Raw genomic sequence first — 13367 nt, forward strand, 5'->3', positions numbered from 1 at the left:
CCTTAGCTCTCACCCATCATTTTATGGCTGGCCTTCCAAAGTTAGTTTGTTTTGTAAAATATGAGGCTATCATTTTATGTAGATTTGAACTTAAATCCCAGAATTTAATAGGTACACAATCCTAATCCCAATACTTTGAAAGTAATCGACAGTCGGCAATCAGCTCGCATCTGTGATCTGCAGCCAGCTTGATATTGATGAAGGTACACAAAAAAGCTGGAGAAACTCAGCGGGTGCAGCAGCATCTATGGAGCGAAGGAAATAGGCAACGTTTCGGGCCGAAACCCTTCTTCACACATTGATATTGATGAATGTTGACTGTGTCTCGTCTTGTGACAGTTTCCCATACTTTTTTTGTGACCACTTATTTTAGCGGGCAAGAAACGAGTTAACCTTAAATAAAATGAAACATTTAAAAATTGGAATGTCTTACCATCAAAACTACTGATGAGTTCTGAGTCACAATTAGAGTGCAAATTTTTATCTATCAGCTTGAAAAAGGTTAATGGCCACAAATCATAGAAATGTTTATACCAAGTAACAGCACGAAGTTGGCCTTACTTGTATGCTCCAGCGTATACAGATTTGAGCAGGCGTGCATTTGTATTTCTCTGCCTTTTTGATGATATCGGGGTGTGACAAAGCCAAGCCTTTGGCCAGAGGGCAACATCCTTCAAAGACTATTCCTTGGCTCCTGCAGTAGTCCACTAGCTCCTGGGGCTTCTGGAAAGGATGATATTCAGCCTGTGCAACATATCAACAGAATGAAAATCATTATCACACAATACATTATCACACAGTAAGAATCCAGGTCTAAGGAATAAACACTTCTGTGAAATGTTGTACTCAATGTAAGTACTGTATGATTTAAAAAATCCAACTCAACCTTGCTATTTCAAACAATTGCTTTTATTTTAATTGGGTTGATTGCTTTATCACTTCAACAGACCCTAATGCCCCTGTCCCACTTAGGAAACCTGAACGGAAACCTCTGGCGACTTTGCGCCCCACCCAAGGTTTCCGTGCACTTCCCGGAGGTTTTTGTCAGTCTCCCTACCTGCTTCCACTACCTGCAACCTCCGGCAACCACCTGCAACCTCCGGGAACGGCACGGAAACCTTGGGTGGGGCGCAAAGTCTCCAGAGGTTTCCGTTCAGGTTTCCTAAGTAGGACAGGGGCATAACTTACACCTGCAATTAAAGTTGACAATTTACAGTCTAATATTCATATCTTCAGTTTTGGACCATTATACTATAATTAAATGAAAGGTTGAATAGTTTGGTCTTGAGTTCATCCTTTGCTATTTTCATGAAGAAGCATCTTGCTTTAGCTTGGCTGGGATGTGTTATTAATAATGCAAAATCATATGTGTACAAATCAGCTGTTATTAATTATGCAAAATCATACTAGTGTACAAATCAGCAGTTATTAATTATGCAAAATCATATTAGTGTACAAATCAGCTGTTTCTTAGATCGACAAATAAAAGACCAAACCAACCACAGCATAAACCATAAGATATCCTTTACGTTTACAAACCACAATGATTCAACAATCATAGGCTCAGAGTTGATTATTTTGTGTTCACAATCAATTGGGCCAAATATTTATTCTCTTACTTGCCATGCTGTTTTCGAGATGTTCTCTGCCTCCCTATTCCGTTTCCTTTTAGCTTTATTCTCTTGCTCTCCTTTGCTTTTATCTGTTTGTGTCGCTGTGGTCTCCGTTGCTTCATTGCTATAAGGTGGCTGATGTAGTTAGCAGGTAGCTGCTCAGGGTATAAGACTACAATTTCTGTCTGAAGAAGGGTTTCGGCCCGAAACGTTGCCTATTTCCTTTGCTCCATAGATGCTGCTACACCCGCTGAGCTCCTCCAGCATTTTTGTCTACCTTTGATTTTCCAGCATCGGCAGTTCCTTCTTAAAATTTTTTAATGGAGGCCTTGAGAAGAGTGCCTTTTTGTCAGGGTCACTGTTGCAGAGGTTGGATTGGCCTTCCTGAGGATGAAACCACAGAAAGCAACTGGCCCGGAAGGAGTCCCTGGGCGTGCCCTTAGGAACTGCGCCGAGCAACTAGTGGAATGTTTACGGACATCTTTAATCTCTCACTACTCCATTCTGACATACCCACCTCCTTCAAGAAGTCCATTATCATTCCGGTGCCAAAGAAAGTCAAGATCTCATGCCTTAACGACTACCATCCTGTAGCCATGACATCACCATCATGAAGCGCTTCGAGAGGCTGGTTATGGCACACATTAAATCCAGCTGTCCAAGTAATCTTGGTCCACTGCAGCTCGCCTACCGCCACACCAGGTCCATGGCTGATGCCATCTTCCTGGCCCTACACTCATCCCTGGAACACCAGGATAAGGATACGTATGTCAAACTCTTATCCATAGACTAGCTCTGCTTTCAATACCATTACCCAACGAATCTCATCTCCAAATTTGTGGATAGACACAAAATGCTGGAGTAACGCAGCAGGTCAAACAGTATCTCTGGAGAAAAGGAACAGGTAATGTTTTGGGTCGGAAAGGGTTTTGGCCCAAAACGTCACTTATTCCTTTTCTCCAGAGATGCTGCCTGAGCTGCTGAGTTACTCCAGCATTTTGTGTCTCTCTTTAGTATAAACCAGCATTGCAGCTCCTTCCTACACATCCAAACTCGTGGAGCTTGGGTCAGCACTTTCCTCTGCAACTGGACCCTCCATTTCTTGATCAAAAGATCACAATCAGTGAGGATAGGTAACAAATCATCCTCAACACTGATGCCGTACAAGGTTTTGTTCTCAGCCCCATACTGTATTCTTTATACATTCATAACTCTGCAGCCAAATACCTGCCCAACTCAATATACCGCTTCCATAGTGGGCCGGATATCAAATAATAATGACAGGTGTACAGGAAGGAGATTGAGACACTCGTAACGTGGTGCCAAAACAATCTCTTCCTCAATGTCAGCAAGACTTAAGGGCCTGTCCCACGAGCATGCGACTCCATGCGGCAAGCGCGACCTAATGTGGTCGCTTGAGCCGTATGGCCTCGCTGGGCCCGTCCCACTTCGATTGCCGGAGCCGTATGGAGTTGTGCGGAGCTGGTCCCGACATCGCGCGGGTTCCGAAAAACTGACCGTGTTCAAAATTTCCGCGTGGCAATGGCCTGCCGGCCTGCAGCCGCCTCAACACCATACGCGCCGCCTCGACGCCGTACGCACCGCCTCGACGGGCGTGCGCAGTATCTTGACGCCGTACGCACCGTCTCAACGCCGTACATCATGTGCAAACTTCCCGCGGACTTCGCTCGAACTTCACGTCACTCACTCGACCTCCGCGCGGCCCCCGCTTCCGGTTTGGTTTCGCTCGCTGCATGCAGGCGCATGCTGATGGGACCAGCCCTGTACGGGGATAACTCGACCTCCACGCGGCCCCCACTTCCGGTTTGGTCGCGCTTGCCGCATGCAGGTCGCATGCTCGAGGGACAGGCCCTTAAGGATATTGTGATTGACTTCAGGAAGCGAAGCAGTACACACACCTTGGTAAATATTGATTACGTGGAAGTAGAGATGGTTGAAGGCTTCTTTGGGATAAAGATCAGCAACAATTTGTACTGGACCAGCCACATCGGAGCAATGGCCAAGAAAGCACATCAACGCCTCTACTTGCTTAGTAGGCTTAGGAAGTTCAGCATGTCCCGAACAACCCGCAACAACTTCTACAGATGCACTGTAGAAAGCATTTTATCAGGATGCATCACTGCCTGATTTGGGAACAGCTCCATCCCGGACTGCAAGAAATTGCAGAGTTGTGGACGTAGCCCAGACCATCATGCAAAACAACCTCCCGTCCATGGACTCCATTTACACTTCACGCTGCCTTGGCAAGGCCATCAGCATAATCAAGGACCAGGCCCGCCCTCGTCACTCCCTCCACTCCCCTCTCTCATCAGGGAAGAGATACCGAAGTTTGAACATTTACACCTCCAGATTCAGGGACAGTTTCTTCCCAGTTGTTATCAGGCAACTGAACTGTTCTCTCAACAGCTAGACTGAGGTCCCGACCTACCATCTCACCTTTGAAATGTCTTTAATCAGGTTTTATTTTGCATCAAACATTACTCCATTATCCTCTATCAGTACAATGTGGACGCCTGGATTGTAATCATATATGTGCAGGAAAGAACTGCAGATTCAGAGGAGTCTGAAGAAGGGTCTTGACCCGAAACATCACACATTCTTTCTCTCCAGAGATGCTGCCTGTTCCGCTGAGTTACTACAGCATTTTGTAATCATATATAGTCCTTTCATTGACTGCACACAACAAAAAAAGCTTTTCACTGTACCTTGGTACACATGGCAATAATAAACTAAACTAATCTAATCTAAGGAACGGAAAACATGATTTGCAGGTCTTATCATCTTCCGTCCAAGCTTCCTGCCCGTCCCTGTCCACCGTCACGCTGCATCCTCCCTCTATTACACTGTCTACTCGGCATAGTCCTCGAGCCTACATTGACTTCTCATCCTTGAACACTGCCAAGACCATCAGGATTTACTTTTGAAGGCACAAAATCTTGTTTTCTTTCAGTTTCACTGTGCAATAGAAAGCGAATGCTGACAATTTCACCGCAATTTCAATTTTAAAATCCAGGGCAAAGCCTTAAGGAAGAATGAAGCTTTTGTTGTTATTATGTGTCTATCATTTTAACAAAGATAGAGACAATTGCTGGAGTATTTCAGCGGGTCAGGCAGCATCTCCGGAGAAAATGAATAGGTGCCGTTTCGGGTCGGGATCCCTCGTCAGACTGATTGTAGGGGGAGGACCTGGAAGCAAGAAAAGACCAGGACAAATCAGGGCCGGAAAGAGATGACCTCAAGCAGGGTGGTTCCCTGATATGCCATTTGTAGGCTAGGGATCATGTGATCCCAAGAGGGATACTTCGTTGCAAATTGTGGAATTGGATAACCGCCTTTTAATGGAGGAAGAAGGAGGGGGGGGTGGGGGGAGTTGTTCCTCCAGCTTGCGTGTGCCTCACTCTGGAAATGGCGGAGGCCCAGGAAAGAGAGGTGAGTCGGGTAAAGGGAAGGCGAGTTGAAATGGTTAGCAACCGGGAGAGGCTGTAGGACTAGTTGGCAACTGGCAGATGCAGTAGGCCTTGACCGACCGAATGTTCAGCAAAACAGTCGCTGGGTCTACGTTTGGTCTCCCCGATGTACAGGAGCCCACATTGGGAGCTCCGGATGCAGTAGATGAGGTTCGAGGAGGTGCACGTGAATCTCTCTTTCACCTGGAAGGACTGTCAGGAGGAGGCATAGGGACAGGTGTTGCATCTCCTGTGGTGGCAGGGGAATGTACCTGGGAGGGGGTGGTTTGGGTGGGAAGGGATGAGTGAATCAAGGAGTTGCAAAGGGAGCAGTCTCTGCGGAAGACGGAAAGGGGTAGAGATGGGAAGATGTGATTATTGGTTCCATCACGTTGGAGGTGTCGGAGGATGATGTGTTGCATTCGGAGGCTGGTGGGGTGTGAGGTGAGGACCAGGGGAACTGCCCTTATTGTGTCAAGGGGCAGTGAGAGCAGAACTGGGGTGGCAGAGTGGGGCAGCAGTAGAACTGTTGCTTACAGTACCAGAGACCCAGGTTCGATCCTGACCACGGTCGCTGTCTGTAGGGAGTTTGTGTGTTCCACACTGTGTGACTCCATGACTCTATAAAGGGGAGGGAGGTGTCAGAGAGAGTCAAGGTGAATTTGAGGGCAGGGTGGAATTTAGTGGTGAAGTTAATGAAGTCCATGAATTCTGCACGGGTACAGGAGTTGCCTTTGATACAGTTGTACGTAGCAGAGAATGTTTTGGGGGATAGGACCAGCGTATGCCTGGAATAAGGGCTGTTCAACATAACAAAAAGGCAGGCATAGCTGGGGCCCATGCAAATGCCCATTGCTACATCGTTAACCTGGAGGAAGTGAGAAGAGTTAAAAGAGAAGTTGTTGAGGGTGAGGACGAGTTCCTTTTTATTATAGATTGTTGAGGTCACATGTGCCCAGTCAGACAACACTTTTCACACACACAACAGTTTAATGTATGTGTGACTGGCACAGCTGAATCACACATGCTGGGACTTGTAACTTTTTTTTTACATCATAGAATTGGACTGCGTTGCCATTCTGCTCTCCTTTTGCAGAACATATTGTCTATCAATAATCAAGAGGCATTGAGCCATACAGCATGGAAACATGCATTTTGGCCCAACTCGTCCATACCGACCAAGATGCCCCATTTAAGCTACTCCCTTTTGCACCTCATTCCATTTATTCACCATCCTCAGTGTGAAAAAGTTGCATTCAGGTTCCTTTTAAATCTTTTCCGTCTCACCTTAAACGTAGCAATGTTGTTCTTGATTTCTCTACTATGGGAAAAAGAGTGTGCATTCACCCATCCATTCCCCTCATAATTTTCTACATCTCTGTATGACCACCCACTCGACTTCCTGTGTTCCTGGGAATAAAGATCTAGCATGCCCAATCTCCCCCTGTAGCTCACTCAGCCCCTTGAGTCCTGGCCACATCCTTGTAAATCCCTGCACCCTTTCCAGCTTAATTGCATCATTTTTCTCAGCTTAATGGCATCTATACAACATTCAGCTTTCACTTTGTGCTAACCAGATTTAAGAGCCAAATGCAGACAAAAAACAGAAACAAAAAGCATGGGAAAACAATTACTAGCAGGAAAAGGTTGCCAAGAGCAGACATCCAGGACAGTAACTTTCCCAGTATTATGTCTGAACTTCAGTGTAATATCATGAGCAAATAATAACTGGAAAAATGCTTGCCGTTGAAAAGCTTTTTCTCAACTCAGCATCTTGAGTTTATTTTTTACATTCTTCTACAATGGTACACTAGGAAAACAGAGCATTCCAGTGGGATGGGGGAGTGCATGCATTGTAATATAAAAACATCATGATTGTATTCCTGAAGGGCATACAATTCATCTGTATATTCCATCTGTTTATGTTGTACATAAATCTTCATCCATGGGAAATAAGTTGGAAGAGATGTATTTGGTAAATAAATTTGATTACTTCAATCCAGGGAATAAATTGCAGAAACTCAAACACAAATTCTCGGGTGAAATGAAGATGCATCTTTCTTCTAAAGAAATATCAAATATTGTGCCTGATATTATAAAATGCAAACAAATACTTTGATTAAAAAACCTTGCATTAAAATAAACTGCTTTTATTTCAGAAACAACAGGATCTACAAGATAAGACGAATAAGGGTGGTGGAACAGTGCTAGTTTTTTTGCCTTACAGCGCAAGAGACCCAGGTTCGATCTTGACTGCGGGTGCTTTCTGTACGGAGTTTTATGTTATTTCTGTGACCGCGTGGGTTTTCTCCGGCTGCTCTGGTTTCCTCCCACATTCCAAAGACGTGCAGGTCTGTAGATTAATTGGTTTCTGTAAATTATCCCTTGGGTGTAGTATGCAAAACTGGGATAACATAGAACCAGTGTACGAGTGATCGTCTGTAGGCTTGGTCTTGGTGGGCCGAAGGGCCTGTTTCCACGCAATACCTCTACACTAAACTAAACTAAAATTAAAATAGGAATAATGCAAAATATCCATTTTCACTTAAAAAGGAAAAGGGACTTGGGACTGAAGCCTACATGTATGCCCAACATGCGAGTTTTTCTCCACGTTTGACCAGTGCCATCACTGCCTGCTCCTAATTTTGCAAATGTTATAATCTTAAAGGATCTAATCACTTTTTGCCCTTAAGAGTTAAATGTTGTCCTTTTGTTGTTTGGATCAGCACCTTCAGCTCTGAAATGTCTAAACTATACCTCCCTTTCTTCTGTTAAGACCCTTGTTCAAATCTACTTCTTTGATCAAGAGTTTGGTCATAAACCCTCATCTCTGGATGGGGCAAGGCATGTATACATCCAAACTAATAATGGCACAGTGAAGCAACTTGGGACAGTTTTGCTATATTAAAGATGCTTTATCAATTGAAGCAGTAATTTTTGCAGTCCTCTCCTTGAGTACACCTTTGGGAGTGAGAATGACTTGTTACTGCTCCAGTTGTGTGGGGTCTGAGATGGCTAATGAAGTCAAAGGTGGACCTGCAGTTCCTTGTTCAACTTCGGAACGTTCACAGATGCTGACATCTATACTGCATCTTGGTGACCAAAATTGGGGTGACTTCAGTTCTTCAATGGAGGTTACAAGATTAAACCTCTTGCTTTTGCAGTCAGAGGTTGCTCAAGAACAGCACGGTGACCTGCCTCAGTGACTACGACTACCTTCCGGCAGACCCACGTCCATTGTAATGAAGTGCTTTGAGAAGTTGATTATGGTGCGAATCAACTTCTGCCTCAGAAATGAGCTGTTACAATTTCAAGTTGCCTATTGCCACAACAGGTCAACACCAGATGCCATCCTTCTGGCATCCACTATATTCTGGATCATTGGAATAATCGGAATAATAGGCTGCTATTCATTGACTACAACTCGGCATTCAACACCATCATCCCCTCCAAAATCATCACCAAGCTCCAAAGTCTAGGCCTCTGTACCTCCCATTGCAACTTGATCCATGACTCTCTCAACCAGTGCAAATCGGTAACAACACTCCTCACTGAACATCAATGCAGGTATATGTCAAGGCTGTGTGATTAGCCCCCTGCTCTGCTCTCTTTACACCCATGACCGGGCTGAGACACAGGTCCAATGTCATATACCATATGGGCGCCTTTCAAGAGTCTCAAGGACACCGTACAAAAATTTAGCAAGTAGAGGAAAAACATGTAAGCGGAATGAAATAAATAGTAGAGACATGACTAGTACACAAATTAAAGACAGAATTCAATTCAAAACACAATATGAGGCAATTCAAGCACAGATGAAAAGGGAGGGGGACGTGGGGCTAAGGATAGGCAGAGGTGAAGAGATGGGTTTTGAGGTGGGACTGGAAGATGGTGAGGGACACGGAATTGCGGATCAGTTGGGGGAGGGAGTTCCAGAGCCTGGGAGCTGCCCTGGAGAAGGCTCTGTCCCCAAAACTGCGGAGGTTGGACTTGTGGATGTAGAGGAGACCGGCTGATGTGGATCTGAGGGACCGTGAGGGTTGGTAGGGGGAGAGGAGGTCAGTGAGATATGGGGGGGCCAGATGGTGGAGGGCTTTGTAGGTGAGGACCAGGATTTTGTAGGTGATCCGGTGGGAGATGGGAAGCCAGTGAAGTTGTTTGAGGACTGGAGTGATGTGATGCCAGGATTTGGTGTGGGTGATGAGTCGGGCGGCTGCGTTCTGGACCAGTTGGAGTCGGTTGATGTAGGTGGAGCTGATGCCAAGGAGAAGTGAGTTGCAGTAGTCCAGTCGGGAGGAGATGAAGGCATGGATGAGTTTTTCAGCAGCGGGAGGTGTGAGAGAGGGTCTGATTTTGGCGATGTTGCGGAGGTGAAAGAAGGAGGTTTTAATGACATGGCGGATGTGAGGCTCAAGGGAGAGGGTGGAATCAAAGATCACGCCAAGGTTGCGGGCCTGGGGAGATGGGGAGACAGTGGTGCCGTCGATGGTGAGAGTGGGGTTAAGTAGTGATAAGTCAGCATACAGGAAAGAGATAGTATGCCTGGTTGAGTGGTACCACTACAACAACCTCTCACTCCACGTTTATAAAACCAAGGAACTAGTTGTTGACTTTAGAAAGGGGGCATCGAAAGACTATGACCAGCTTTCACTGGTACGTCAAAGGTGGAGAGAGTTAGCAACTTCAAAATTTTGAGTGTTAACATTTTGGATGTTAACACCCAGACCCAGCACATCGGTGTAATCATGAATGTGTCTAGCGCCTCTACCCCCTTCGAAATGTAAAGAGATTAGTCACCGGATACTCTAACAATATTCTACAGATGATTGATTACATCATGGCCTGGTATGGCAATTCCAACGCACAGGAATGCAAGAGGCTGCAGAATGGCAGGCCACAGCCATCTCCACCTTCGAATCATCTACATCAATAAGGCATATCTATCATCAAGGATGTCCACCAAGCAGGTCATGCCCTCTTCTCACTGCTACCATTGGACAGGGTGTACAGAAACCTGAAGTCATACATCACCAGGTTCAGGAACAGCTACCTGCGAACAACTATCAGATTCTTCAACTGGCCTGCATAACTTTAATCCTACTTCGGCAACACAATACTACGGATAGCTCTTGCATGGACTTGCTTTCTACTTGTGTTTTGCATTAATGTCTTGTTTTTGTACAGTCTTTTTCTTTTCACTGTCTTGAATTTCTGTATGATTTGTGTGTAATTGATGTGTAGCTTTTTGTGTGTTGTTTGAATCTATGTACCTGCGATGATGCTGCTGCAAGATTTTCTTTGTACCTGTATCTCACCTTCCTGGTACATCTGAGAATAAACTTGACTTGACTTGAACAGATGACCAATTATTCTGTAGACTGAATTCATTCCAGCAGAAAACCTTTTGGGGCAAGCTGCATCATCGCTGTAAGGTTTTAGAAATAACATTGCAGTTGTGATGCAGTTAGCCTGGCAGCAATCTGATGACGATCATAACCTGTTTGAATTTCTACAGGCTGCCAAGCCTAAATGAGTCCTCCACAGACCCTCTTCATTAAAAAGTCAAAAGCTTTTGAAACTTACAAGAGGAGTGGGCGTTTTGAGAGAGGCTACTTAGAGGTACAATTGCTGTGTTTGAGGGCAAGTGTTGGCTCGATAGACTCCTGAAGGCTGAGCAGAGAGCGATGCCCCGATGTAAGTTTTTTTGTAACTCTTCTTTGGTCTTAGTGCAGTGAGGATGGTAGTTAGAGTACTGTGGGAAGTACCATGCTCCTCCTGCAGGATGTGGGAAGACAGAAAAAATCCCGTCTCCCTGAGGACTACAGCTGTTGGAAGTGAATCCAGAAAAGCTCCTGAATGACTGTGTGGGGGAACTGGAATAGCAGCTGAACAACTTTTGAGTCTGAGCAACTGGTAGATAGGAGTTATATTTAGGTGGTCACACCTCAGGTACAGGCAGTAATGAGACGGGTGCCCACTAGGAAAGGTAGTAGGCAGAGCGTGCAGGAACCTTTGTGGCCAATCCCCTCTAAACCAAGTATACCCTTTTGAATACTGTTGGCGGGGATGATCAGTCGGGGAGAGCAGTAGTAGTCAGGTCTATGGCACTAAGACTGGCTCGGATGCTCAGCAGGAAAAGATGAAGTTAGTGGTAGGAGACTCAATAGTCAGGGGGAACAGACAAGAGATTCTGTGGTTGCAATCGGGACTCCAGGATAGTGTGTTGCCTCTCAGGTTCCAAGGTCCAAGACATCTTGGAGAAATTGTTGAGGGTTGTTGGGGACATGCCGAACTCCCTAAGCCTTCTAAGGAATCATTGGTGTGCTTTCTTGGAAATGCTTTGATGTGGCTGTCCAGGATAAATTGCTGGTGATATTTATTCCTAAGAACCTGATGCTTTTAACCATCCCTACTTCGGCACCATCAATGTCTACTGGGGTATGTATGTTGCTTCGCTTCCTGAAGTCCATCATAATCTCCTTTGTCTTGCTGACATTGAGGTAGAGGTTTGTTGTTTTGGCACCAGGTTACGAGGTTCTTAATCTCTTTCATGTACTCTGTCACGTCTTTATTTGATATCCGGCTCAGTATAGGGGTGCAGTCTGCAGATTTTTTAAATTGTGTTGGATTGGTATTTGGCCTCACAGTCATGAGTGTGTAAGGAGTAGAGAAGGAAGCTGAGACACATCCTTGTGGAGCACCAGTGTTGAGGATTATCGTGGAGGATGAATTGTCACCTATCCTCACTGATTGTGGTCTGTTGGTCAAGAGGTCGAGGATCCAGTTGCAGAGTTGAGTGCTGACCTCAAGTTCTACGAGTTTGAAGATGAGCTTGGATGGGATCATGGTATTGAAAGCTAAGCTGTAGTCTATGAAAAGGAGTCTGATGTAGGTGTAGTTCATACCCTAGTGCGATCCAGGGATGAGTGTAGGGTCAGGGTGATGGTTTCAGTTGTGGACCTGTTGTGAAGGTAGACGAACTGCTGTAGATCAAGGTTCCTTAGGAGATGGAATTTAATGTGTGCCATAACCAGCTTCTCAAAGCACTTCATGATGGCGGATGTCACTGGACGGAACTCATTAAGGCATGAGTTCTTGCTCTTCTTTGGTACCGGGATGATAGTGGTCTTCTTTAAGCAGATGGATACCTCAGAACGGAATAGGGAGAGATTAAAGATGTCTATGAACATTCCCGCTAGTTGGTCCGCAATTGCTAAAGACTTGGCCAGGAACACTGTCTGAGCCACTTGCCTTCTGTGGGTTCACCCTCAGGAAAGCTGATCTAACTTCTACAGCAACGATCCTGGAAAAAAACCCACTTGGGTCCGATGGGATGGATGTCATTGCCCAGTTGGCCCCCTGCTCAAAGCATGCATAGAATGCATTAGGTTCATCAGGGAGGGTCACACTATCACCAGCAATGCTGCCTGACTTCGCTTTGCAACCAGTTATAGTATTCAGGCCTTGCCACAGTCTGCGGGTGTCCGAATTATTATACTAGAACTCAAGTTTGCGCCGGTATTGTCTCTTGACATCCCTGATGGCCTTGCGAAGATCGTAGCAAGCTTTCCCTTACTGCTCGGGATCGTTTGACTTGTATGCAGCGGTCATAGCCTTCACCTGGAAATGTACCTCACGGTTCATCCACTCATGTCCTCATTGTCCATGAACAACAATAATTACTCCCACATGTCTGCATAAAAATAAATCAGGAAAAATGGCTCAAACTTGGATTACAAAGGAAATGAGGGATTACCGTAGATTTTAAGAGGAGACATTAAAAAATTGCCACAAGGAGCAGCAGGCCTGGAGAATGGAAGCAATTTAGAATTAAGGAAGGCAAAAAGATTGATAAAGAAGGGAAGAATTTAGTATCAACTACATTCTTGTAGAGAATATACAAACTTCGCATAAATTAATAACTGAGCTTTTAAATATATGCAAAGAGCAAAGGTTAGCAAAGAAAAATGTAGGTCCTCTACTGTCAGAAAGAAAAAAAGAATTGGGGAACTAAGAAATGCTAGGATAATTAAACACACATCTGCATTCTCTCATCACAAAGGAGGACACTCATTAACCTTCCTGTACGCCAGTTGTTGAAATCAAACATTTAAATTATCTTTCTACTGTTTGCTGTGCATTAAATTTAGAGACCAGGGGTTGGGTGAATGGAAGAAAATGGAGGAAATCAGTCTTAGAAAAGAAATAGTGCTGGGGAAATTAATGGAGTTAAAGGCTAACAAATCCTCAGGGCCTGATAATCTACTTCCCAGAGTACTAAAGGAAA

At 45.1% G+C, this 13367-nt stretch overlaps 1 protein-coding gene across 2 annotated transcripts in view; it reads right to left on the reverse strand.

Moving 5' to 3' along the window:
* LOC116977478 (uncharacterized oxidoreductase ZK1290.5-like) overlaps window positions 1-13367 on the reverse strand; it is a 115774-nt gene that overhangs the window by 25680 nt on the left and 76727 nt on the right. For both annotated transcript variants that reach the window (XM_033027934.1, XM_033027935.1), the window contains exon 5: window positions 562-744. In XM_033027934.1, coding sequence (XP_032883825.1) covers window positions 562-744 — 183 coding nt within the window. The remainder of the gene's footprint in view (window positions 1-561; window positions 745-13367) is intronic.

This window comes from Amblyraja radiata, chromosome 10 (assembly GCF_010909765.2).
Source record: "Amblyraja radiata isolate CabotCenter1 chromosome 10, sAmbRad1.1.pri, whole genome shotgun sequence".
NCBI classification, from domain to species: Eukaryota; Metazoa; Chordata; class Chondrichthyes; order Rajiformes; family Rajidae; genus Amblyraja; species Amblyraja radiata.